At 39.7% G+C, this 24,473-nt stretch overlaps 2 protein-coding genes across 4 annotated transcripts in view; one reads left to right on the top strand and one right to left on the bottom strand.

The window, feature by feature from the left end:
* The first annotated feature begins 7,120 nt into the window (after nt 1–7,120).
* On the top strand, nt 7,121–12,864 carry N6AMT1 (N-6 adenine-specific DNA methyltransferase 1). Of its 3 annotated transcripts, XM_062002261.1 has the most exons (6): nt 7,121–7,321; nt 8,983–9,072; nt 9,600–9,690; nt 10,549–10,632; nt 11,341–11,482; nt 12,462–12,864. In XM_062002261.1, exons 1-6 carry the CDS (start codon nt 7,179–7,181, stop codon nt 12,569–12,571), a joined length of 660 nt encoding a protein of 219 aa, XP_061858245.1. In that variant the 5' UTR covers nt 7,121–7,178; the 3' UTR covers nt 12,572–12,864. The 3 variants fall into 3 exon arrangements, with proteins under 3 accessions (XP_061858245.1, XP_061858264.1, XP_061858255.1); XM_062002280.1 differs by lacking the exon at nt 8,983–9,072; XM_062002271.1 differs by lacking the exon at nt 10,549–10,632.
* Nucleotides 12,865–16,071: 3,207 nt separating this feature from the next.
* LTN1 (listerin E3 ubiquitin protein ligase 1) overlaps nt 16,072–24,473 on the bottom strand; it is a 32,973-nt gene continuing 24,571 nt past the window's right edge. The window contains exons 22-30 of the mRNA XM_062002245.1: nt 24,052–24,265; nt 23,564–23,801; nt 22,573–22,647; nt 21,513–21,699; nt 20,881–21,052; nt 19,430–19,650; nt 18,729–18,923; nt 17,924–18,091; nt 16,072–17,152 (exon numbers count right to left, since the gene is read on the bottom strand). Of these exons, the coding sequence (XP_061858229.1) occupies nt 17,090–17,152; nt 17,924–18,091; nt 18,729–18,923; nt 19,430–19,650; nt 20,881–21,052; nt 21,513–21,699; nt 22,573–22,647; nt 23,564–23,801; nt 24,052–24,265 (1,533 nt within the window). The 3' untranslated portion in view covers nt 16,072–17,089. The remainder of the gene's footprint in view (nt 17,153–17,923; nt 18,092–18,728; nt 18,924–19,429; nt 19,651–20,880; nt 21,053–21,512; nt 21,700–22,572; nt 22,648–23,563; nt 23,802–24,051; nt 24,266–24,473) is intronic.

Raw genomic sequence — 24,473 nt, 5'->3', positions numbered from 1 at the left:
TGCATTTCAATGACTGAGTGATGTAATTCCTTCAACAGAATAGTTGGTAATTGGTTTGTAAAGTTTATCATGCACTCTGGGATCTTTTCAGGATGGGCTATAAACAAGTATCTATCATTCTTACCCTCTAATATGTCATCCCTGGAGCTTCCCTTAGCGGGTCTAAAAATTCCACAGCTGTGATTAAACATTACCATGCCACAGTGTATTGAAGCCATGTCATGATGTAAGGGCAAGAATTTTCATCAGTCAGCAGGGAAGCAAGGAAGTGAAAAAAGATCCAAGCTATTCACCTTAAAAATACAATACAAAGAACAGTGTGTAAAAGCCAGAATTTACTCATCTGACAGTTATCTACAGAGAAGGGGGAGCAGAAAAGTTTTATTGGAGTATAAACTCCAAGGTTTGTCTTTTGGTATGGTTAAACAACTCAATAACATGATTAGAAAGGGAAACGTAATTGGGAAATTTGACATCTGGACAAAGAAGTTAACCATCCATAGACTAGAAATGAGGAACATCCAAGTGTTCTTCACATGAACAGGGTCATAGTTCTTCACTTAATAATCAGGGAAGAAGTAAAAAGATGATAATACTTTTGACGTCACTAAGTAATGAGTATGTTACTTCGAGGATATCAAGGAAAACAACCATATGTGACTGACCATGGAATAACTGAATATAATTAAACAAAGGATAAATAGTAGGTCTGTAACTAAAACTTACTACTCTAAAGTGATCAACTTTAATAATTAAGAGAATAACTGAATGAAATCAAACTATGGAAGTGATTTCAGAATGTGAATGTGAAAGAGGTTTTAAAAAAGGGGATGAAAATATTTGGTCATGGTTAAAGGTGGAAGCCTGGGAATGAGTGCATGCAGGAATAACTTACTGGTTAAATAATCATCTCAAGCAAGATTTTATGAATATGTAGGGTGTAAAAAAGTAATAGAAAAAAAGACTCTTCAGTAAGAAAAGCTGTGTCTTAGAAGCTAGAATACAATGTAAAATAAGAATTGTTAAAATCCATCAGAAATAGTCTTAATGAAGATATTAAAACACAGAGCAAAAGGTATGCACATGTGTTCAAAAAGACCAGAAGGAAAGCAGCAGGACCTCTGTACAGTTCAGCTGGGACAACACTTAAAAACAAATGGATGATGGCCACAGTGGCAAAGGCAGTACATCTTGATACATTAGTGCAGTGTCTGTCTCCATTTTTTAACAAGAAAAATGAAGCACAGTGAACCTACTTAGACTCCCATGCATCTTCTGATGTCATGTTACATGGACAATTATGAACCAAGCTGGAGATGATGGAATTAGCAGAGGAAACATGAGATGAACAAGCAGCTGAGTAAAAGTTAGATAGTCATACATCATAATGAAAAGGAGTAGTATCAGGTTAAAAGCAAGTCACTAATGGTGACTTCCTGAAAGAGCAGTCTTGGGGCTGAGTTTAGTGTTTTTACCAATATGCTTGACATCACTCTTATGACAATAAATGAAACTGGGAGACATCACGCACAAAACAACCAAACAAGGGATATGCAAACTGGACTAGTGAAAACAATAAAATGCTACAGAATTCTCACTCAGTTATTTGGAAACCATTGAGACAAAAAGAAAAAACAGATGATCACAAAATGGTGAGAGACCATTTCTGTAAGCAAAATACAACTATAATGTTGGGATATACCAAAAGAGATAACAAAGCCAGTACGTTCTTCAAAGCATCAGTAAGATATTACCTGGAGTATTTAGTACAAGTCACATCCAAGGTAAAGTCAGGCTTGAATCCATACTTGGAAAGTCTAAAAGAGTAGTAAGAGACGGGAGAAGAGTGTCTTATGACAGGAAACGCTTTAGGAGCATGTCTTATTTAGTCAAGCAAAACAAAGGCTGATGAGAGCCTTTCTTTGTCTGCTAATCCATCAAGCAAAAACAATTAAAATAATTGTTTCAGCTTCCATATTTACCAGAAGCATGACTCTAAAACCTACCACCACCACATTTATGCTGAGAATTACAAGGTTTCTAATAATTAGAGCACTGAAGTGTTATAGGAGCATTGCATTAGAAGTACTGAAGGCAAGAAACTCTTTTAGGAAGATATTTGCATAGTTTAAGAAAGATTGCAGGATGTGGTTCCCTGCCAGACTACTTTGGTAGAGAGATTTGTTCCAAATCTCTTTTAGCAGTTCTGTCTTTGTAGTCAATCTGGTTCTTAGTAATATTTCATCAATATATGATGAGGCTGGAACACAAAAAGTTCCATTTAAATATAAGAAAAAGCTATTTTACTGTGAGGGTGACGGAGCAGTGGCACAGGCTGCCCGAGAAGGTTGTGGAGTCTCCTTCCTTGGCGGTCTTCAAGCCTTTCCTGGACATGTTCCTGTGTGACTTGATCTAGGTTGACTTGCTTCTGCAGGGGGGTTGGACTAGATGATCTCTAAAGTTCCCCTCCAACCCCTACCATTCTATGATTCTATGAAAATAATTTCTTAATTACATTAAGTTCCACTTCCTCAAACACATTGAAACAGGTGCATTCACAGGTCCAGCACAGGCCTACATCTCTTCTGAGATGTGGAGGGACAGACAGAGACAAGAAATGTTTGAGTGGTTTACAGTGGAGACTTCCAAGGGCTGACAGGCAGCTAGGAAGTTATGGGTTAAGTATCGCTGTATGAGAGGAATGGCGCTTAATTCCAAATGGGATAGAGCCATACAGCTGAGTTAGTGTAAACAAATGCTTATGATTGCTGTCAAGATCAATTTTTCATCTCCATAAAGCCTACTTTAATAACATGGCACAGGCACCACTGAAAATGGGAATATTAGCTTTCCAGCAATTTCCCCAAATTGAAATAGAATCTGTTTTGGCAAAAACACTACAGTTGTCTACCAAGAAAAACATTTTAGGTAGTTATGTAAGCAATAAAAACAAATGTTTTATAAAATTCACCCATCAGGACTTACAAGTATTAAAACCCCCAATAATAATTAACCAGATTTCATGAAGTACGACACAGCCAGAAAAAACAACCAGTACAGCTGAAGATGGTGAGGTCATTTCTCCTACTGCATTCCAAGGCCTGACCACCTGTAGAGATTAAAAAATATATATCCAAGGAATTAATTCTCCTAATATGGACACGGTGCAAAATTCTGTCTCATAACATGACTTCATTTTGCCAAGGTAATGGAATTTTATGCAAGCTTAATATGTTTCACAAGTACTCGTCTCTGGCGCGGCAGCATATTGTTGGGAAGGTGGATGGAATGAAGGAATATTTACTGGGTTTCCTTTCGCGTTTAAAAAGCTGGCAGCGCCTCCAGGCAGTCTCCTGCTCACTGCTGCCCCCCGAGGCAGCCCGTCGCGCTTCACTGACGATCGAGGCTGTTCAGGAAAGACCGGCAGATGAACATTAACTTCTGACAGGACTTGACATTCTGACACTAACATCATAATCTTACTTTGCATCAGCCAAGGGATCTCTAGTAAAGGAAATGGTTAGTATCTCCTCACAGGCTACGTTCTCCTTTAGCCAATATGAGGACGTTGTGTTGAAAGATAGAATAATTCCAGTTGTCAGAACACGTTCACAAAAGAGCTCAACAGGGACATCAATTAGCAGGCAACAATGGATAATTTTGTTGGCGAAAGGTTGAAACAGGTTATGACAACACTTCACGTGGGGGAATACATTAAAAGAAAACAACATTTCAAGCTAAAAGGAAATACTAGTACAAGATCGGGTCTGTGAGTAAATGTATTCTGAACACTGAAGTTTTCTGAAGTTCTGAGTTTCTCAAATCTCTTCACACAAAGAATCGCACAGAGAATGGTTTAGGTTGGAAAAGATCTTTAAGATCATTGAGTCCAACTATTAACATGACACAGCCATGGCCATCACTAAACCATGCCCCTAAATAAATGGAGCAAGAAACCTGAGGTGTTTTAAGATAAAGCTTGCTAGTTTCATTTCCGTGACAGGACAAAAACTATCATTGAATTGAAATGTTATCTTTGGATCTCTGAATATCTGATTTTGTTGACTTACCCTGAAAGACTGGACATAAAGGGCACTTGTGTACTACTGACTGATAATCATTCTTTGCATGTATTTCTGTTATGTTAATTCTGAATCCCTGTAATTTCCACTAGCTACTTGAAAAAGCATTGGCTTTGAGGCTAAAGAGTAACATGTTGATTCTACTTGAATATGCTGAAGGTGGGCCACAGCTAAAGGCGGACGTAAGGCAGGGTGCACCAATACTGAATTTTCAGCTAAGCCTTCCAGATACCTGTCTGCTGAGCTGGTATCCAACACTTGGGTCAGATAACTCCCGTGACCAGATCTACAGTGAGAATGGAATTGTTCCCTCCTGTAAGAGTCCTGGAGATTCAGCATTGGCTGCTCTTCCTTTTTTCCTCTCCAGCGTGCATGTCTATTCTTTTCTCTCAGAGAATTTGCCCCAACAAATTTCTTGTTACCGATGACATCATTTGTACCTCACATGGGTACATGGAATAGATTAACTCTGCACTTTCAGAACAAAATATCTATTTCATAGTTCTTTGCAATGAAGGGTAAAGGATGAGACCCTCCCGTGAAGTAGGAGCTCCCTTTCTGTGTCTTCCTATATTCTTACACAAAGCCGACCTACCGTGGGTACAGAAATAAACAGAGCAAATCTAACTTCAAAGTTAGTCAGCTGCATTTCTGAACTATAAGCTGCTCAGAAATCAAGTTATTCTGTAGAAATACTTCTGTAGAAGATACTCTATGTTTCACAGAGACCATTTACAGTTGCAAGTGAAAAATGGAAATTGGTAATCTCCTTCCACAGCCAAAAATGGGAGGCCAGCAAACAAGATACACCTCATCCCTTAAATGTACTTGGCAACAAAGACTTACCTACTGCTTTAGTCATGTTCTTTTCTCCTTTTCTCAAAACTGATGTTCTTTGAAATTATTATGTAAATAACTTTTAAAAATTCTGGCCTGTTTGTAAGCATTATCCTTTTCCTTCACTGACCTATAATTCCACCACACTGTCAGAATAAGTGTTCAGTGCATGAATAACTGAATACAGACATTTCATGGGAATTAGACACTTCTCTCCTGCTTTTGATCAGAATTTGTTTGCAGATGTATGTTTTGATGTGTAGAGCAAATTATTAATCTGATCTGTGCCCTGAAATTTCCTCTCAATGCTTAGTTTTGCAGAGCCTCGTTTTCTGTTTGAATTCGGCAGTTTATGGGGTTGGACCTTGCATTCACCATTAGTATCCCAACTGAACCTCTCTGAAGTGAAAGTCCTAAAATGAGATTTCAATTCAACTGTTTGTACAAATGAAAAAAACCACAACTTTTTATTTTAGCCATTAATTTAGCCATTTATCAAAAAATGGTGCCCAGGAAAAGTAACAGAATAAAACAGTAACAAAATTTATATAAGCTCTAGAGAAGCACAGAGACATGGTGGAGCAGATGGGAATGCTGAGAGGTAAAGTCAAAAGTAAATAAAACTTTAGAAAGGACAAGAAGGGGGAAATATGCATTGACATCTATGCTGTCTTCTTGGTATTGATTGTGAAAATGAGACCTGGGGAAAGTTCCCGTGTGACTTACTCTAGGTGGCCTGCCTGGCAGTGGGGCTGGACTAGATCATCTTCCAAGGTCCCTTCCAACCCTTAAGATTCTGTGACCTAAGGGTGCCATCAAGTGTCACTGGCAAAGAACCACAGAAACATACTCTTTCAAAAAGAGCTTCATTTGGCTATCAATGCAGTTCTTTCCCCTGTGTGCTTCACTGCAGAATTGTCACTCAGAAACTTGCCTCGACACCTCTTTTGTTTGGCTTCCTGATAACTTGCCATGCAAATGTGGTTGTTATCCCACACACAGGGTTTGGTTTTGCATGTGGTGTACCAGTCTGCACACTGAATCGAGGGATTGTGTTGTATGCGTGGAGACAGGTGCCAGGTGGTAAATCCACAAAGCTTGCAGCCTTTTTCCTTAACTCTCACACAATTTGAACTATTACACTTTGGTTAGTTCCTCCCCAGAACTCTGTCCCTCTCCTAGATTGGGTTAGAAATGTGCATATAGTTACACAATCATTGTGCCATGTTGCACGTGCCTGTGAGTGAGGACCTTTAACTGGGCAGTGGTCTTTTGACCTGTCGGTATGATTTTTAGTATTATAATGAAGACAGTTCATGACAGCAAACTAACTGTCCTTCTCTAAAGGACACTCTGACAGTTCCCAAGCTTATAACAAACAAGCTTAACTAAATATGTATGTTCCAGGGTGTCCTGCTCTCCAAGGACAACAACTCACAATTAGAAGTTCCCTGCTTAATCATCCTTATCATCTTGAGGAGCAGATCAACCTAATACTTGCCTGACATTCACATAGTTTCCAATCTGGCAATTGCCGAGACCAGTCTTTAAGATTCACTATTACGATGGAAAAGCAATTACTTTGGGAAGCTGTCGCAGAAGTAATCTGCAAGGAGAGCAGAGAATCATAGAATCACAGAATGGTAGGGGTTGGAAGGGACCTTTAGAGATCATCCCATCCAACCCATCAGCTAAAGCTGGTTCACCTTGATCAGGTCACACAGGAACGTGTCCAGGCAGGTTTTAAAAATCCCCAGAGAAGGAGACTCCACACCCTCCCTGGGCAGCCTGAGCCAGGGCTCCCTCACCTCAACAGTAAAACAGTTTTTCCTTCTGTTTAAATGTAACCTTTTGTGTTCCAGCTTCATCCCATTGCCCCTTGTCCTGTCACCCTATACAACAGAAAAAAGGGATGCCCCTTCCACCTCAGTCTGCACGCACTGTCAGGTCGCCGACTGCAGGGATCGCTATGCGCGCTTCAGTGGGCTTAGCGAAGGTTCCCGACGCCGGACCGATGGAACGGGTACGGTGTGACCTGAGGAAGGAAACCCAGCGGGAACGGCGGCTTCCACCGGTACTGGCGCCTCACGCTGCCGCTACACCCGCGCTGGGGGCGGGGCCACGCCGACGCCCTCCCATTGGCGGTGCCGGTGGCGCGAAGGGCCCGGCCCTGTCCGGCCTCCACGCGCCCGCCGCAGCCCCGCGCCGGCGCAGGGCGGCCGGCCGTGCCCGCGCACGCGCGCCCCGGCGCGGGGAAGGATGGCCGGGCCCGCTCTCCCGACGCCGCGATACGACCATCTGGGTCCGAGCGGGCCCTTCCGGGACGTGTACGAGCCGTCCGAGGACACGTTCCTGCTGCTGGATGCGCTGGAGCGCGACGCTGCCCAGCTGCGCGAGGCTGGGTAAGCGCGGCGCGGCGCGGCGGGAGCGGCCCTCGGGAGCAGCCAATGGCAGGGAGGGGGCGGGGCCAGAGCCCGCGTGGCGCGGGGCCAAGGCAGCACCGCTTCCGGAGCCACCCTGGCTGTGGCGGCGTGGTGATAACGCGCTTGGGCGGCAGCGGCAACAGCTGCACCAGCATGTATGTCACTGTTGGGAAACTGCCCCGTGTTCCAGCCCTGAGGCAGCCGTGTAGAGTTGCGCAGCAGCTCAGGGTTCTGCCCAGTGCCACGGCTGAAGTGTGTAATCGTAGCTGTAACCACCATAATAGTCAACCGAAGAGGTGACCTTAGGAATAGGGCTTTAGAAATTACCTGACGCTGGCGCCTGTCCAAAGCAGGATGAAGCCCGCCTGAGGTGTTCTGTGTTTGAGTCCTGCTTCTGCTGTGTGGCTTCATAGCGATCTTCTGCAACTTCTGGGTGAGCTGGGTCCAGATCCAGGGCATTTGCTGGATGACCAGGGTCCAGATCTCACCCTGCCACTTTTACCTTTGCCTCAGTTACTACAGATTTTTGCTGATTTTATGCTAATTAGGCAGCCATCCAGCTTTTGGGCCTTCTGAGGCAGGAGGTTCCCTCTTTATCAGTCTCTAGTCCCTCTTGAAGGACACAGAATAGTCAAGCCCATGCAATGAAGCTGTTGATTAATAGTCATCCCAACCTAAACAGGGTTATTACAACCTCGACGTCAACTCCGTCTTCTAACCACCAGAGCCTGTTTCTTAAGACACTTGTGTCCTTGTACTTGCTTAAAAGCAAACTGATAACAAACTGAACATGAGCCACAAATGTGCCCTCGGGGCCAAGGCCAGTGGCATCTTGGAATGTATCAAGAAGAGTGTGTCCAGCAGGTCAACAGAGGTTCTTCCCCCCTACTCTGCCCTGGTGAGGTCTCATCTGGAGTCCTGTGTCCAGTTCTGGGCTCCCCAGCTCAAGAGGGACAGGGAACTTCTGGAAAGTCCAGCGCAGGGCCACCGAGATGATCAGGGGACTGGAGCATCTTCCTTATGAGGAAAGGCTGCGGGAACTGGGGCTATTCAGTCTGGAGAAGAGAAGGCTGAGGAGGGATCTTATTAATATTTACAAATACCTAAATGGTGTCAGGAGGTTGGGACATCACTTTTTTGTATTGTATCTAGCAACAGGACAAGGGGTAATGGGATGAAGCTGCAACACAAAAAGTTCCATTTAAACATAAGAAAATACTATTTCACTGTTCAGGTGAGGGAGCCCTGGCACAGGCTGCCCAGGGAGGGTGTGGAGCCTCCTTCCTAGGTTTTCAAGACCCACCTGGACATGTTCCTATGTGACTTGATCTAGGTGGACCTGCTTCTGCAAGGAGGTTGGACTAGATGATCTCTAAAGGTCCCTTCCAACCCCTACCATTCTATGATTCTATGAAATTCCATTCTAAAAAGTACATCATGGACACCAGCAGGCCTGGCAGCACCACAAAAGAGACAACATCATGTGGGCCTTGAGGGCTGTATGATCAGCAGGTACTTTGGTATGTGTGGGAGAAAGGCAACAACAGACTTCATAATGCCATCTGGACTAACTCTGTGTCTCTTGCAGATGCTCTTACATTTTACAAATGAAAATCATCCCGAGTTTACTTTCTTTATAGAGTTGAGATCTGCCTTGAAATAGGATCTGGGTCTGGTGTGGTTTCAACATTTCTAGCTTCTTCCATTATTGGATCCAGTGCACTCTACTTGTAAGTTGAATAGCACTTAAACTATTATTTTCACAAAGAAGTGTTAGCTCAATTCTACAGATAAAGAAATCACAGCCAAGAGAGGCTAAACTATTTACTTCAGGTTCTGTCACAATTAAGTGACACTCCTTAGACAAATTGCTAAGCTTACACTTGTGTTTGCTGGGTTGAATCCTAAATTTTAGCCACTGACTAGTCTTCCTAAGGTCTGATGACAGCACTGTTAACTGATGTTGGCAGTTAACTGAATTAGAGATTTGTCTGCATAAACATGTAGCAGAGCTAGCTTTGAAAACGAAGTCCTATACTTCAGCTTTCAGAGAGTCATTAAAACTTCCTGTGTAGTGTTGAGTGGTTTAGCTGCTGATACACTATGTGTATTTTACTGGCTGTTTTTTTGCTGCTTACTTGCAAAGTGCGGGAAAGAACATTTTCATCGAGAGTACGGAAATTAGCATGTGGTTCACAGGGTTAAACTTCCAGATACAGTAGCCAGTAACTTACACTTGGTGATACTTTGCTTTTAGATGCACAGATATCAACCCAATGGCAGCTTACTGTACACAGGAGACAGCTCTTCTTAACAATGTTCACCTTCAGCCAGTCATTACTGACTTGGTAAGTGAAATGTTTCAATAAGTCTTTACAGTTTTTGTAAATTTTTAATACTTACCAGAGATACTGAAAAGTAACCATGAAGTCTACAACAGCATCCTCTTAATAAGCACGGATGAGAAAAACAACAAAATACTACAGTCTTTCTGAAAGAAGGGAAAACCAAACTACTCGAGCTCTAACATTCAAATTTAAGCTTTAAAGTTTAATTGAATTATTTAAAAGAATAATTTATGTAGATATAGTTTGGAAAATGCTGAACTCTGCAGTGACCTGACATTATCATAATGCAACACAGTTCTTGGTTCTGATTTAATTAGGAACTGTGTGTGTTTTTCCTTCTTGTTTCTTATAAACTTTGGTATGGAGAAAAGCTGAGTTACTCATCTCTTTAGCAAGATATTTTTCTTAAAACATCCTATATATATGTTTATTAAACGATGAAGATGGGCAAGAATAAATTATCTAAAATGGATGAATGACTGCTTGTACTTGAGAACTGGACTGCAGTTGCCACAGATGGGTCATTGGGGGTAACAAATGTTAACTGATGATAAATTCAAAATTCTTTTACATCTAACTTAAATTCTGACCCGAGCAAGGAAAAAGTACCATGACTGCATACATGTCTCTTGCTCTTCTACATCCCATACATAATAAGGTCTTAAGACCTGAAATTGTTCTAATATGCGCAGGTACTTCTTCCTGATTTTTCTCTTGCACATAGAAAGTATAGTGTTCCTGAGTCAGGCTGAAATGCTCAGAATATCCAGCATTATGTAACTGTATTTTTACAAAATGTTCACAATCTTTATATTTAAAATCAAAAGAACCCAGAAGAATCGTCAATTTCATCTATAGGTCAAAGGACTGTCTCCACGATTAAATGGGAAGGTTGATCTGCTGCTATTTAATCCACCGTATGTGGTAACACCTTCTGAAGAGGTAGGAAAAACTGGAAATGCGCAATAAAAATGGTACTTACACTGTCAGAAAATAGATGGCAAATCAAATAAGCTCTGGTATGAAAACTGCAGGGTTTTTTTTTTTTTTTTTTTTTTTTAAATATACAGTAAAGGATAGTGTAGGGCCAGCACAAGTTTAGTGAAAATGAATTGATAGAGTTGCTTGTAAAGAATACATGGGATAAGGATTGCTAGCTGCTGCTTCTCACTATACCTAATCTTTCCATCAAGTATAAAGCATGTAAGGCTTCTGTTAGGCATGCTAAAGTATTCTTATAGAAGGCATTAGATGAAAAATGCATTTGTTCTCTGCAAAATAAATATCCCCTGCTTCTGCACACTCCTACTCTCAGAACTTGTGACCCATGAACAATTAAAAGGGTTTTCTGGCCACCTTCCACTTGGCAAGCAAGCCCACAAAATATTACAAGAAAATACATACAAAGCATGTGACCAAATGTAGTGCTCTTAATTCAGTTTAAGACTAGAACCTGGAACAAAAGTAATATATTCATCATGTAAGAGGTAGTCTTGCAGTCATTTTGCTGCATAAACTAATCTACTGAGCCACCATTGCCAACATTTCTCATGGCAGACACCTAGAGATTACAGTGGTATTTCTCCTGTAAGTACCACTGACACTTCTGTCAGTCTATACTGTGAAAATCTTTGCTTCTGTTCTTCCTAGGTGGAAAGCCATGGAATAGAGGCATCCTGGGCTGGTGGCAAAAAGGGCAGAGAAGTAATGGACAGAGTTTTTCCATTAGTACCAGACCTACTTGCACCAGGAGGATTATTCTACTTGGTCACAATTAAAGAAAATAATCCAGGTAATTACTTTCCTTGGACCCTTAAATGTTCCAAACCAGGCTTGACATTGTTAATCAAAACACTGCATAGCAACGTTGACTGGGTTATCAGTCTTCAGTAAACAAGAAGTAGAATGGAACATCAGCTGAGTCTAATGTGGTGGAGATGTGGTCTAACTGGAGATTGCCAGCACACATTGAAACCCATAGAGGTGTTCTACCTCGTCTACAAATGCTGTAGCTGGCTGGAGCGTTGCTTCATACAAACCACAGCCTCCCTCTGGACTCTTGAGCTTCTCAGTTTGGGGGAAGTGTTTGCTCTACAGAGGGACTTTTATGTAAACTGATGCCTCTTGGAACCTGCTTTCTGAATTCATGCCTTGTGCATCCAGTGTATGGTGAGATACACCAAAAAGATATGCAAATTTACCAAAACTGTGAACTCCCTAAGTTGGTTTGGAAAATGGCAAGATGTAGGGTCCTGGCCTCAGCAGCTCTGCAAGACTTCAGTTCCAAGTCTGAGATGGGGCTGAGAATCATCTGAGCTACTTTACAAAGCCAGGCCAGCTTTTTCTCATAAAAGAGTAACATCTTCCATTTTGAGATGTAGAAAGAACAGAGTTGCACCTGCTTCCTCCGATCTAATGCTTACTGCCTGCACGTTATCAAGTAGTTTCAAGAAGACTATTTTTTCACACTCGATTGATGAGGCAGCTTTTGGGAGAAGGTGACACAAATTTTGGTTGCTCCTACCAATTAGCTTCATAACTGAATTGTTCCTTGCTATTAATAATACCAAAATACAGAACTTCAGTTAATAAATTGTAACCTTTGTGTTTGCTAGGTGGCTATTTTGAATAAAAAATTATTGTATGAAAGAGTAAGAGGACACAGTTTATAATCTTTGCTTTACAGTATGGTTTTGGTAGCTACTTTAGCACTGCCTCTTACACCTGATTTCTGTATAAGCTCAGTTCTAACACTGCACTTTCAATTACAGATGAAATTCTGGAGGTGATGAAGAAATGTGGCTTAGAAGGCACACGAGCACTGTCCAGGCAAGCAGGACAAGAGATGCTTACTGTCCTCAAATTTAGGAAGTCTTGCTAACTGCTCTTAACCTTCCAAATACTAGGCACACAGGAAGTTGTCAGATCAATTTTTAAGGCAAGATTTTTACCCTCTTAAATTGTATCCTCACCTCCTGACCACTGCAGTGGAACTGATCAAGACTCCTGTGTTTATTTTTATTCTGGATTTTAACCAGCTATTGTCTGCTGTCAGAGGGACAGTTGCAGGGGAACGCTGAAATACCCTACCATGGTGCGTTTGCACTCTTAAGCACTGAAGAAATTTTCTTCTATTAAATATATATTTGTATATTTGTCATTGTGGCTTATTAAAATAATGTACTTGATACAATTCTTGCTGTTTTAATAGCTGGTCTGTATCCTTGCTGGCTCTGAATGAGCACTCAGAACCACCGTTACTGATTTTGATGTGGCATCAGGCACAGTTACAGGTCTAAGGCAGAGTTACCAAGTTGGTTTCTACTATAAGGAAACTGCAGTTCTGTACAGAAAGGGGCTGTAAGCATATCTCAGGAGCTGGGACAATGGCAAGCTGGGACTCTCCTGAAGTCCTCTGGGCAGTAGTGTTGGGCTCCCTTGTGCCATTTTTCAAGGAGCAGACTATGTACTATGGAGCATGATATTTTGGACCAAGAGTCCTCATCCATGAAAAGGTATAAAGGAGGGGGAAAACAAAGCATATGAGAGGCTATTAATAAGACTACTAATGGGGTATCTGAAAAGAGAGACTGTTAAGTAGAGAAGCAGAATAAAAGGTCATGAGGTTTCTTTGTAAGATACTGAGGCACTGAAAAAAATGATTAGTTTTCAGACTTTGAAACTAAACTTAGCACTCTATACTTAACCCAGGTTGCACAAACATTAAAAGTCATCCTGTGTTTTGAGCTGACCACCTGAAAAACTTACCTAGGAGACTGCAGAAAGGTTTTGGGCAGTCAGAAAACACACATAAGATCACAGAATGGCAGGGGCCAGAAGGGACCTATAAAGATCATCCATTCCAACTCCCCAGCTAAAGCAGGTTCACCTTGATCAGGTCACACAGGAACATGTCCAGGTGGGTTTGGAAAACCTCCAGAGGAGGGGACTCTACATCCTCCCTGGGCAGCCAGTGCCAAGGCTCTCACCCTCACAGCAAAGAAACTTTTCCTTGTGTTTAAGTGGAGCTTTTTGTGTTCTAGCTTTTGTCCATTATGCCTTCTCCTGTCACTCAGCACTACAAAAAACAAAAAAAAAAGACTCAGTAGGTGCTGTTAGCAGAAACATGTGACTGCAAACCTAGCTCAACCACTTGAGGTATTTTACTACAAAGACCTGTGAGAAGCTACTTTTGATGCATTCAGGGCAAAAGTCAATGCTAGTCTAGCATAAAAGCTTTCCTTACACTGTCATGAAAGAAAAAGGATTGGACTGCAGGAAATGTGGCATGATTGTTCTACATCCTGAGACTCACCATTCCCCAGCTTAGAAGACCACTGAAGAGCAACACTCCAATACAGTGCAACAGTTCAAACACACCTAACACATCCCCTTTAGGCAACTTTTCTGTCAATTTATTTTTTTATAGATAAAAATGAAAGTGAACACACACAGTAGGAGGGTCTAGAGGGAAGACAGTCACATTAATGATGTTAATCTTTATACAAGAAATTCTAGTATTAAAATTCCTGAGTCTAAAAGAAAAGCCTTTCCTTGACAAAAGTGAGGCTGGCTCAGGTTCACACTTACCTTCTGAGTAACTTGTCTGAAGAAAGTCAAAGTTGATAAATTGAGAGGAAACTTCGTGGGCACTTGTGAAATCACAGGTGTTTCCAAAGCTTTCCATTGAAGACCTTAGGCACAGTTTTCTTGCAGCTTACCAAGTAGTCAATTCTCCAAAGCCAGATTTCAAGTTGACTGCTTCCCACTTCTAGAACCTTTTTGACTTGAGGGCAGGCTCTTAGCTAAGCCACACTTTTTTATTTGGTTCAGTTTTCCCTTACAAAACTGTAAGAAGAGGCTTTATGCTTTTATGCTGAAATGATTTTACTTTTACTTAAGAGTCGTGGGTTTTGAGGTTATAACCACAGCCCCAGGGCTGTCTGAACGAACCAAAATGCTGTCATCCTTAGACTGCTCTGGAAGTTTTATGTTGTTAACCGTTTTGGCTAATGAAGTTAGGTTGCTGAGCACAAGTTATAATATCAAAAGAAGATTCTAAGATTTAGTTAAAACACATTATATAGAGTCAAACTACAGGTTTAACTAAAAGAAGTTTTAATTCCTCTGTCTAGCTTTGAGTTGTAACTGAAGAACTAGTTTTAAAAGAGGTAATCAAAGATAAAAAAGGGCAGTTGTCTGGTGCAGTTGATCACAATGCTCAACTGTTATGCAGTTTTGCATTATAAGGGTCAGAAGGATAAAAATCAGAACAGAACAGAACAGAAAGTGTAATAAAATATAACCTGCCTTCAACAAAAGTGATTGCCATGAAGGATCTAACAACTGGATATTTGGGCAAGGAAATACGTGTTTCCACTTCCATAAATCTTAAGTCCATTCTCCTGACCCCGCTCTCTTGCTGTTTGATGCAGCCTCAGGGGAAACCCTTGTCAAAATGCAATCCAAGGAGGAACACGGGTAAGCTCTGTACAAAGTGATTGCTGTTACACTCCCATCATCCTGGTGAAGGCTGGGAACTAGTGACTGGTTAGCTAATGGGTTCTTTTCGCAAGGGCACATCTACTCCCATCTCTTAGAAGGCCAAAGAACATGACACTTTCTGGTCAGCTGCTGGAAGCCTATTCCTGCACCCAACACACCTGAGAATGAGCTGCATGGCACATGCAGACTTTCTACATAGCATCAGCCTTACCAAGAAGAAATAAAAGCTGCTGATCCCCAAGAGCCCTGGGGGCTGCCGTGTCACCAAGTACCAAAGGACACACTGCTGCTTTGCAAGCACCTGTACTTCTTGTTCTGGCAGAACCAAGCTCACCACAAGGCTGTTCCTAGTAGACAAGTTGCAAGTTTGGGGTCTGCTGCAAGAGTTTAAGATGGCTCTTCCCAAGCTATCAATACCTGGTTAACCACAACTGGCCTTAAAAGCAGATTCTGAACTTGAAGAGAAGTCATGTAGAATAACTGAAGTGATGCAATGAAGACAATCCTGGAGTTCTAGGATGAAAACAACACATCTTGCTCCTTAACCTGTGTTTTCAGTTAGTCCTTTTCAAGATCAGTTTAAATCCTTTCCATTCTCTCTTTTCTCAAAAAAAGGTCAAGAATTTTCTCCTCTGGAAGCCCAAAATACCCATTAAAAAGACAGGCTTAAGTTGCAACAGCAAAAAATAATTTCTAGAGCTGTCACCTCAAAAGGGACCAACTTTGAGAAAACACAGAACCAAAAAAAGCCAACCCCACAATAGCTGTTGAGGTAAAACCAACTGAGTATGCTGTAAAGTCAGTGTCTGTAAATGTATACTACTAGTTGCTGAAAGTGTATCACACAGAAGAAGAGACAGCAACCCAGAGGCCACAGAGATTGACAAAAACTCATTTATTCCCTGCCTTTTATTGACTTTTCAAAGAAACTCACCAAAAACACCATCCAAGTTAGGATATATTAATATGCTACTGCTGTTTAAAAAACAAACATGAAAAAAAAATGTACAGTTGAAGACAATACTAAAATCTGATCCATCTGTCATGTTCACATAAGAGTCCGTATTCTTAAGGGACAGTGGAAGGACAGTGTACACTCAGTGATAGTTAATTTGCCAGCTAACGAAGACATTAACTGAAATAATGGAGACAGAAATTGATCAGTGCACAGGCCTCCTCTTTAAAAGCCCATGGGCAATACATAGGTAGTGTATTTCATTGTCATGCAGGAATAATTGTACTCTCTCTACTTACTTGAGGCTTCTGTGTTTTCATGGTTTTGGGGTGCCCAACAGCTGAGGGCTTTTGGGAAAATGAGACACTGGAAGGTGAAAGCTCAGTTTATAAAATGTTAGATTAGCGCACGCTATGTTTAAGTCTTTAACAGAAGGTTACTACCCTAGTTCCAAGCCTTCATGTCTACAAGCATCAACATTATTTTTCCCCCCATAAGAGGAACTGTTATGAACATACCACCATAAAAAATATAGAGTCTTCATACCACCCACGTTAAATTCACCTGTTGTATTAAGAGGCATGACTCTGGGTTAAGTATGTCACACCGTGTTAGAACAGAGAGGTTTTGATCTACTATGCTGTGGTTTAAACACTTTTCAGGTGTAACTCTGCATTATTTTGGAATTTTTAATATATCTTGATATCTTAAAAATATACAAATTAAAATAAATTATTCTTATATATTTCTTTATATCAAAGAAGAATCTTCAAACTTACAAAAAACAGTCCCGAGGTAATTATGTGTCACGTCCCCCTAGTCAAGAATTTTAAAGTAACTGACATTATTTCCAAGTAGTTAGCTTCTTTCAATATACAGTTTATTGCCTCCCTTTTCATTTACCATTTAAGTCACAGAACGAAGAAAGACCATTTCATTTCAGAAAAATGTCTCTCGACAGAGTGGACAGGTGGACTTGTTGCTGGATGTGAACCATTTGTACTGGAAAAGAAATATGGCCATTTAATATACAAGTGTGGGCTGAACATTGGGAACACTGGTTTATCACCAATAACAACCACTATCTGCCAGTGAATATCACTACCAAAACATCAACTATACTTCAAAAGAACCCCAAGAAACAGTAAAAATAAACCCCTCCACTCATGGATGTATCCATGTACATGTGTACCTATACACATATGTATTTGCATATGCATATACACAGATTACATACACACACAGAGTAGTAAAGCATTATTCTAAAAAAACATGACAAAAAGGACTTCTCATCTAGTCTCATTTTAGAATAAAAAGTCAGTGTTTTTAAATGAGCAGTAATTCCTCCACTGTATGGCCACAGAGATGCCAACCTGTATACCCTTGGGACCACACAACCCATGCTTAGGTTGACTTCGATAAAGTTAATCACCCAGATCAGTGTGGTTTACTAAAAAGCATGCTGCTTAAATTAAATTTAACCTTTTCTATTCCCATATCTGATCTGATAAGAACAAAACACTGTTGCTCCACTCTATGTAGATGTAATGTCTCACATCTCAGTGAAGACGAAACAGATACCAGAGAAGTGTAGCAACTCTCTTGTTATGTGCACTTACAGCTTTGTACAAAAGCCATACATATAGTTTACGAGTTCAGTTAATCCCAGATACTCCAAGGATATAATGGAGAAATCATGGTATTACAATAAAAATTCCTGGTTCAAACTATAAATAGATATTTTACCTATTTAAAGAAGACTTAGGTACTTACCAGACAAGCTGAATGAAACTTTTTCTTGCATGTTCTGCAAGCTTTTTTGGGAAGAGAGTAGTTGGAACCATGAATGACTGAAAAACATATCATGCAGTCTTCAACACCCTCAAAACGTTTATCCACGTTATTTTTCCACAAAGACAAGCCTTCCATAATACTTCCATTCTAACGGAGGGAAAAGAGCCCGTTAATACTGCAGAACTCCTTCACAATATTCTTACTGTTATTCATAAGTACATGAAGAAAACAAAGCCTGAAGGCTTTATAATCTGAAATTATATGCAATAATTTATAAATCCAAACATATGAAACACAGATGACAGTCTAATGTGTAGAAATGCAAGCGTTCATCACAACTAAAAGAATGCATTTATGATCACTTAAAGGGCAGGGGGGTGGGTGGAAAAGTTTAAAGCACTGTTTTGTTTTGTTCTAACTACCCATGATGCAATGTCAGCAATCACCAGTGGTTCAGAGAATTTCATGTACTCTGGTTTTAGTTATCCTTTCTTTTTTGTTTATAATTATAGTTGAGATGGCATCACCACATTGGGCAAACACTGTCCTGTGTCTTAAGAGATCTAAATTTTCAACTTTGGCTATGGATTTAACAGGCCTTATTGGGCTGATAATTTTGCCTCTGTTTCAGCATCTGGAGAAACTCAGATGGTGAGTGATCAACTCTTTGAAGTCCTTTGAGATGTACTGATGAGATCCATTACACAGATCTGAATCACACTAGGACTGTTTCTTCTATTATCAGGACTCAAGTGTTCAAAACTAGGGGCTTCTCCAAGCTCACCTGATGCGTAAGATATGTGCTTAACTGCAGCATCCAGTTGCGCCATTGCTGCACAGCCACACCAACCCTCTTTCCACTCTCAACTGTTATGGATCCCAGTGGGTAATTTGGTGGAAGCTGTATTATTAGTTCAATAAATATATCATCAACTGAATAGGTGGCAATGACTTCCCGTGCTGCAGACCGAGCTTTTACCTGTGAACAAAAATGCACGTATTAAAACAAATCCAGAGATACACCATCTCTGCTATTTTTTTTACATATATGTAAACCATAAATACTTGACTACACATTAAATAATTTTCTTAGGCCAAGAAACGCTTTTGTCAAAGAAAACAAAAATTCTATTCATACCTTGTCAAATCAAAAAGAAATTACCAGTCATTTTTCAATCTGATTGATTGCATTATTTAGTAAATCCCAAAAATAAGTGTATTGATAGCAGTGCCTTCCACTTACCCCCTCAACTTCTCCACCACCACAGAATCCATTTTTTTCTAGTGTTTTCCAAACAGAATATTAATAGCCATCAACTCACTATGTTGATACTAAGCTAAATTATGTTTTCACCAGACATTTAAAACAACAAAAGTGCAATTTTGTCAACCACGGTAATATCACCTGGCATCTAGAAGTAACGTTTCTTAAAATGACTGCAGAAAGACCTAAAGCAAATACCAAAAAAATAAAGCCTTACTAACCGTCATGCCATTGAATGACTGTGTGCTAGTCTGAACAGAAGATATTTCCTGGGAGGAAAGAACGCTGCTGACATATTTGCTTGTAAATTTATCCACAACGTTGAAGACACGTTTTTCACAACTGTTCCACCAAAGTCTGACCATGGCCGGCAAGTCTTTCAGTGTTATGTGGTACACAGAGCAGGCCAAATGCGGAATCTGGGATGACAGGGCTCCTGTCCCTGGCAGGGAAAAAAAGGATGCTGAAGTACTCTTTAGTCACAAATGATGCTTCCTCCACACCACATAACTTTGTACTGAGGTAACTGTGATAACAGGAATTTCTTGTACATGGTCCTTCTATATTTGCCACTCTAAGCGCAAATAAGTATTCGACTCTGCCTTTCTCTATTAGTCTGGTTTCCTTGTCTCTTAGGCTAACGTTTCTCAAGTGGAGAATCATCTTCTAATTTAAGAAAGAAGTCTAAGGGGACTATCAGAAATTATAAAATGCTCTTGGAATGTCATATCAGTAAATCTTTCATACTGTCATCGAGATAAATTGTTCTGCAACATATAGTGATGTTCAAGCAAAAAATTAAGAAGTGAAAACTCAGCATCTTTGCCTACTTCTCTACAGGTACATAAAATAAAAATTTCAATAGAATAGCTTTCAAAACTAAATCTCTTTTCATGGGTCTTAGCTTAAAAAAACAAGTCTATTTTTTTCTCAACGTAGAATCACAGATCATTGCTTAACTCTGGGTCTTCTGAACAGTGTGATGAAATCAGCATGCAATTTTCTGTCCAAAAAAAAAGGTGGGGTTTTTTTTATGTATTAAAATACAAGGAAAAATATATATTCCACTTAGCATTAAAAAAATACCTACAACAAATGGAGATATCCCAGAACATACCACATATTTTCCCAAGTAACAAGTGACAGATGAAATAGCCTCAAGTTGCACAAGGAGAGGTTTAGACAGGATAGTAGGAAAATATTCTTCACCAAAAGGGTTGCCAAGCACTGGCACAGGCTGCCCAAGGAACTACCCCTGGAGGTATTCAAAAGAGCATAGGTGTGATGCTTAGGGACGTGGTTTAGTGGTGGATGTGGCAGTGCTGGGTTAATGTTTGGACTGGATGATCTTAAAGGTCTTTTCCAATCTAAACCATTCTGTGATGCTAAGATTCAGGACTCAGACAGTAGCAATGAATTATTTCTGCCCTAGGTGAATAAAGTAAGCATTTGCTGGGTAGAATGGTTTTTTTCTTCTCCATTTTTCTGATAAATATTTCAAATTTGGTTAAGCTTCAAATGGGGAGTGTTAGCCAAAGATATTTAAACTTATGTTTGTATTTGTGTGTATCTTTTATGGATTTTCTAAATAAGTACTTTTAAGCATAAAAGTATATTTAAACTCTATCAATATCAGAACTGTCCCAAATGAACAAGCACAATTTTTACCAACCTTTAACAGCTAAATGAAGCTCTTCAGTAAAGAAGGTTTTTGTGTCCTTATTTGGAACTTCAGAAGTTGGCCCAGAAAAGACAGGGTTTTCAGGCATAAGCCTGAACAAGTGATAAAGTAGTTTATTCAAGCTTTTAGTTCTTCTAAGGTACTGCGAGTAGAGAACTCGTAGCTGACAAAAAACAAAAAATAAAACAGAAAATGCAGATGAGACTTAACAAATACAGCTTATTCTGTAAATAACACAAATATGTCCCTGCAGGGAAGAAAAGCAAGACTGTGATTCAGAACAAGTGCTTCGAAGAGTAATTTAGTTGTCTGCACTGTTAAGATCATAAAACGTAGTAAGCTTGTTAAAAAAAAAATGCCTGAAAGAATTATCTCTTAATGAATCCTAATTCTTTATTACTCTAATATTACCATGCTTAACTATTGCAATGCAGAAATCTAAGTTTATTAATGCTTTCAGAATTCCACTAACTCCATAAAAAAAAAAAAACAGGTGGGAAGATACATAATTAAATTAATTAAAAAGACTGGATAAAATATTGAAGGTTCAAAGCAAAGAAGCAGTAGGAAATTCAAAGAAATTCAGTAGGAAAAAAAAAAAGGGGAAAAGATTGAGCACATACCTGAGAAGAAGCTGCTTTGAAGAAAGCTAATGTTAACTTCCAAGTGAGGAGATACCCTAAAACAAGGCAGAACTCATCACTCAGGGGTTGAATAACTGCAAATTCTCCAACTGGAATGCATTCCAGGATGTTTTCTAACAAGAGTTCTTGAGTGGCCAGAACAGACATAAGAGCCGCTGGAGGTGATCTATGGAAAAATGTTATCCGACAATAGTAAGCTCAAACCTTCAGCAGAGCATTAACTACACTTACATGCATAGCTTTCCTAGAAACTTATTAGTAAAGCCAGACATGGAGAACATAAAGGGGGTCTTCTGTTACAGGAAAATTTACTTTCAGATTTACATATTAGTGCTAGATTTTAAGATTTAATTATTTTTTTTTTCCCTGAAATGGACAGTTGGTGTTTTTTCCTGTCGTAAGATGAATATGAAGTGAATGCCAATCACTTCATCTGAAAACAGACTATGGCTCAGCTGATTTAACTTTCATCCCGGACAGCTGGTTTGCTTGCTTGCTTGGTCAAGCCACACCAACGAAGAAGCAACTTAACAATAGATTTCCTAAGCACTGAATGTGTTTGGTTTGGGTTTGGATTAAAAAGCCCTTTTCAGCTCCATAGTATGGAAAGGTATTAATCCTTTCAAAATCAGTTACCATAATCCCCCTTGAAAGTGTTGTCTTTATCGGATTGTTGTATAAAACATCCAGGCCAATTTTGGAGTTTCAAGAAACCAAAGCTACAGCAGTCCAGCAAAAATCTGTCAAGATTTCACAATATAAAGCAGACATGTTGTGCTCACTCTAGTAACTGTACCTAGAAATCAGCTGCAAATTACAAACATTTTGTATGTGTGTTTTAGCACAAAGGCAGACTAACTATTACACTGAATATTTTCAGTATTTATGACCTTACTATCGTAGCCATGTCTTGGTTTTTTCTTTCCTTTCATTTAACATCTGACAGGTGACTACTTGCTGTAAATCTCAACTCCTGTAGCACATTTTAAAAATATGGAAAGCGGTCATTAAAAAAACATAAGGCAAAAAATTTACACACAATGCCAATTCTTCCTCTTCATCACCATAAGATTTGAGGTCTTCATCATCAAATTTAGGCAATTCAGGCATTAATCTATAGAAATATGGAAAGGAAAACAAGATTCTGTGATTTAATTTTTTACTGTTTTCATAGATGTGATGCACAGTTCTTTGCTTATCAGTGTCAACATTAATACTAAGCCATAAAATAACTGCAATTATTCCTGAATAACACCACAGAATCTTCGAAAAACATGTCAACATTTGTGAGTCTGGTTCTTGAATGACAGCAGTGACACCAATGAGCATGCAGCTGTGCTCTGTTTTTTCCAGAACTTTTACACTTGCCATGTCATGCCAAAATAAACTTCTCTATCTCAGAATAAAGCTAGTGCAACTTGTGCCTTAGTACAAGCAAAAGATAATGGTAGCTTCTTGTGCTTAGGCCAGCTGCCTCACAATCTGCTTTTTGAGAAGCCAAACACGCACATAACTATTTTTCATATTGCATATTCTCTCTTTCAGTATTAGAGATATCAAAAAAGTTCACAAGTATACTGTGCACTTTGATTCACTTTTTCATCAAAATTAGTGAAAATAAAAAGGCCACACTATTTAATGACACTGTCAAACTCAGAACAAACTTGGAACGTTCCAGTTTACATTTCAGGATTCTCTTGAGTGTTAAAATAGGGGCTAAAAGTGAATGGCTTTATAGTTACGATACTGATATCTATGTAATTATGGCCAAGAAAATCAGCTGGTATCTTCATGTACTGCAGTAAAATCTCTTAGTATCAATTCAGTCTACGTTTACAAACTTTAGCATTCCTAGCCTTATATCATGTTCTCCAACACAGAACACAAATTGCCCAGTTGAGGATTTTCTGTGCAACGGAACATGACTTTGCTAAACATACAACTGTTAAACGCATGTTCTATAGCACATTTTTTAAAAAGGGGGGTGACAGGGGGAGGTGAGAGAAGCAAAAAAACGTGATGATTCTTACTTATGCAACATGTGGTAGACACAAATCTGTACAGGTCTAGCCCGGAAAAGCAATAATGGAGACAATGTATTTAGTAGAGTCTGGAGCTTATCTGGAAGATTTGTTTTCTGGCCTGCAACAAACTTCACTGGCAACTTATGGTTTAACAACTGGTCCTTCGAGATGTGTGTTAGAGCTTCACCCAAAGATGTTAACACGGAGTTCTGAAAAGAGCTTTCAGATGCATTTTTGGTTTCTCCTGTTTAAAACATAGGAAGACAAGCTGTGATACAGAATGTATGGATGATACCATAAATAAGCATTACTAGAAACAACTCACACTGCAATTATCAAAATCCATCTAATCTTAAGAATCACAATGTTAAGTGCAATTATTTTACATTATTGTTTTTAAGTTACGTCCTAGAAATTCAAAAACATGGCCTGTCAGGTTTTATTTCAGTATAGCCTGACGGGGAACACCAATTACTTCCTTGTTATATACTTGCCTGTGACTTTCACCAACAAAGGTAACAGCAGATTGTGAACTCCCTCAGAAAAGAATTCTTTCCATTCACCGATCAAGTTCACAGGAAGGTTTTCAATAGCTTCAGGAGCTGCAGCTTCAAAGTAAGAGCTAAGGGCAGATGCCAAGTCACAACTGACACAAGCAAAAATCCGCACAAGTGGGATATGATAAAGCAAATGGTTTTCACTTGTTGTCTAGGAGGAAAAAATAAAGAGGAAGATTTCTTAACCATAAATTTGCTTTAAAAGGTCTGTTTAATATTCCCTGCCTATCCCAGAAAGTGTATTTTTAAAGAAGACTCAGTTACAAAGGCCATTTTATAAATGACCGGGGTAGGGGGGGGGAAGTTTAAAAATGTAATCTGTACTTTAGTAAGACTCACTGAGTGCATTTCCAAGTGTC

The sequence above is a fragment of the Colius striatus genome, chromosome 1, assembly GCF_028858725.1.
Source record: "Colius striatus isolate bColStr4 chromosome 1, bColStr4.1.hap1, whole genome shotgun sequence".
In the NCBI taxonomy this organism is placed as follows: domain Eukaryota; kingdom Metazoa; phylum Chordata; class Aves; order Coliiformes; family Coliidae; genus Colius; species Colius striatus.
Note: the sequence above shows the minus strand (reverse complement) of the source record. Positions and strands in the feature narration are given on the sequence as shown.

What these genes read in the sequence shown, in the direction of transcription:
- N6AMT1 (XM_062002261.1), top strand. Translation starts at nt 7,179, where the DNA reads ATGGCCGGGCCCGCTCTCCCGACGCCGCGATACGACCATCTGGGTCCG. An exon ending in AGCCAGTCATTACTGACTTG is followed by an intron (nt 9,691 to 10,548) that starts GTAAGTGAAATG and finishes TTTCATCTATAG; the next exon opens with GTCAAAGGACTGTCTCCACG. An exon ending in AATTAAAGAAAATAATCCAG is followed by an intron (nt 11,483 to 12,461) that starts GTAATTACTTTC and finishes TTTCAATTACAG; the next exon opens with ATGAAATTCTGGAGGTGATG.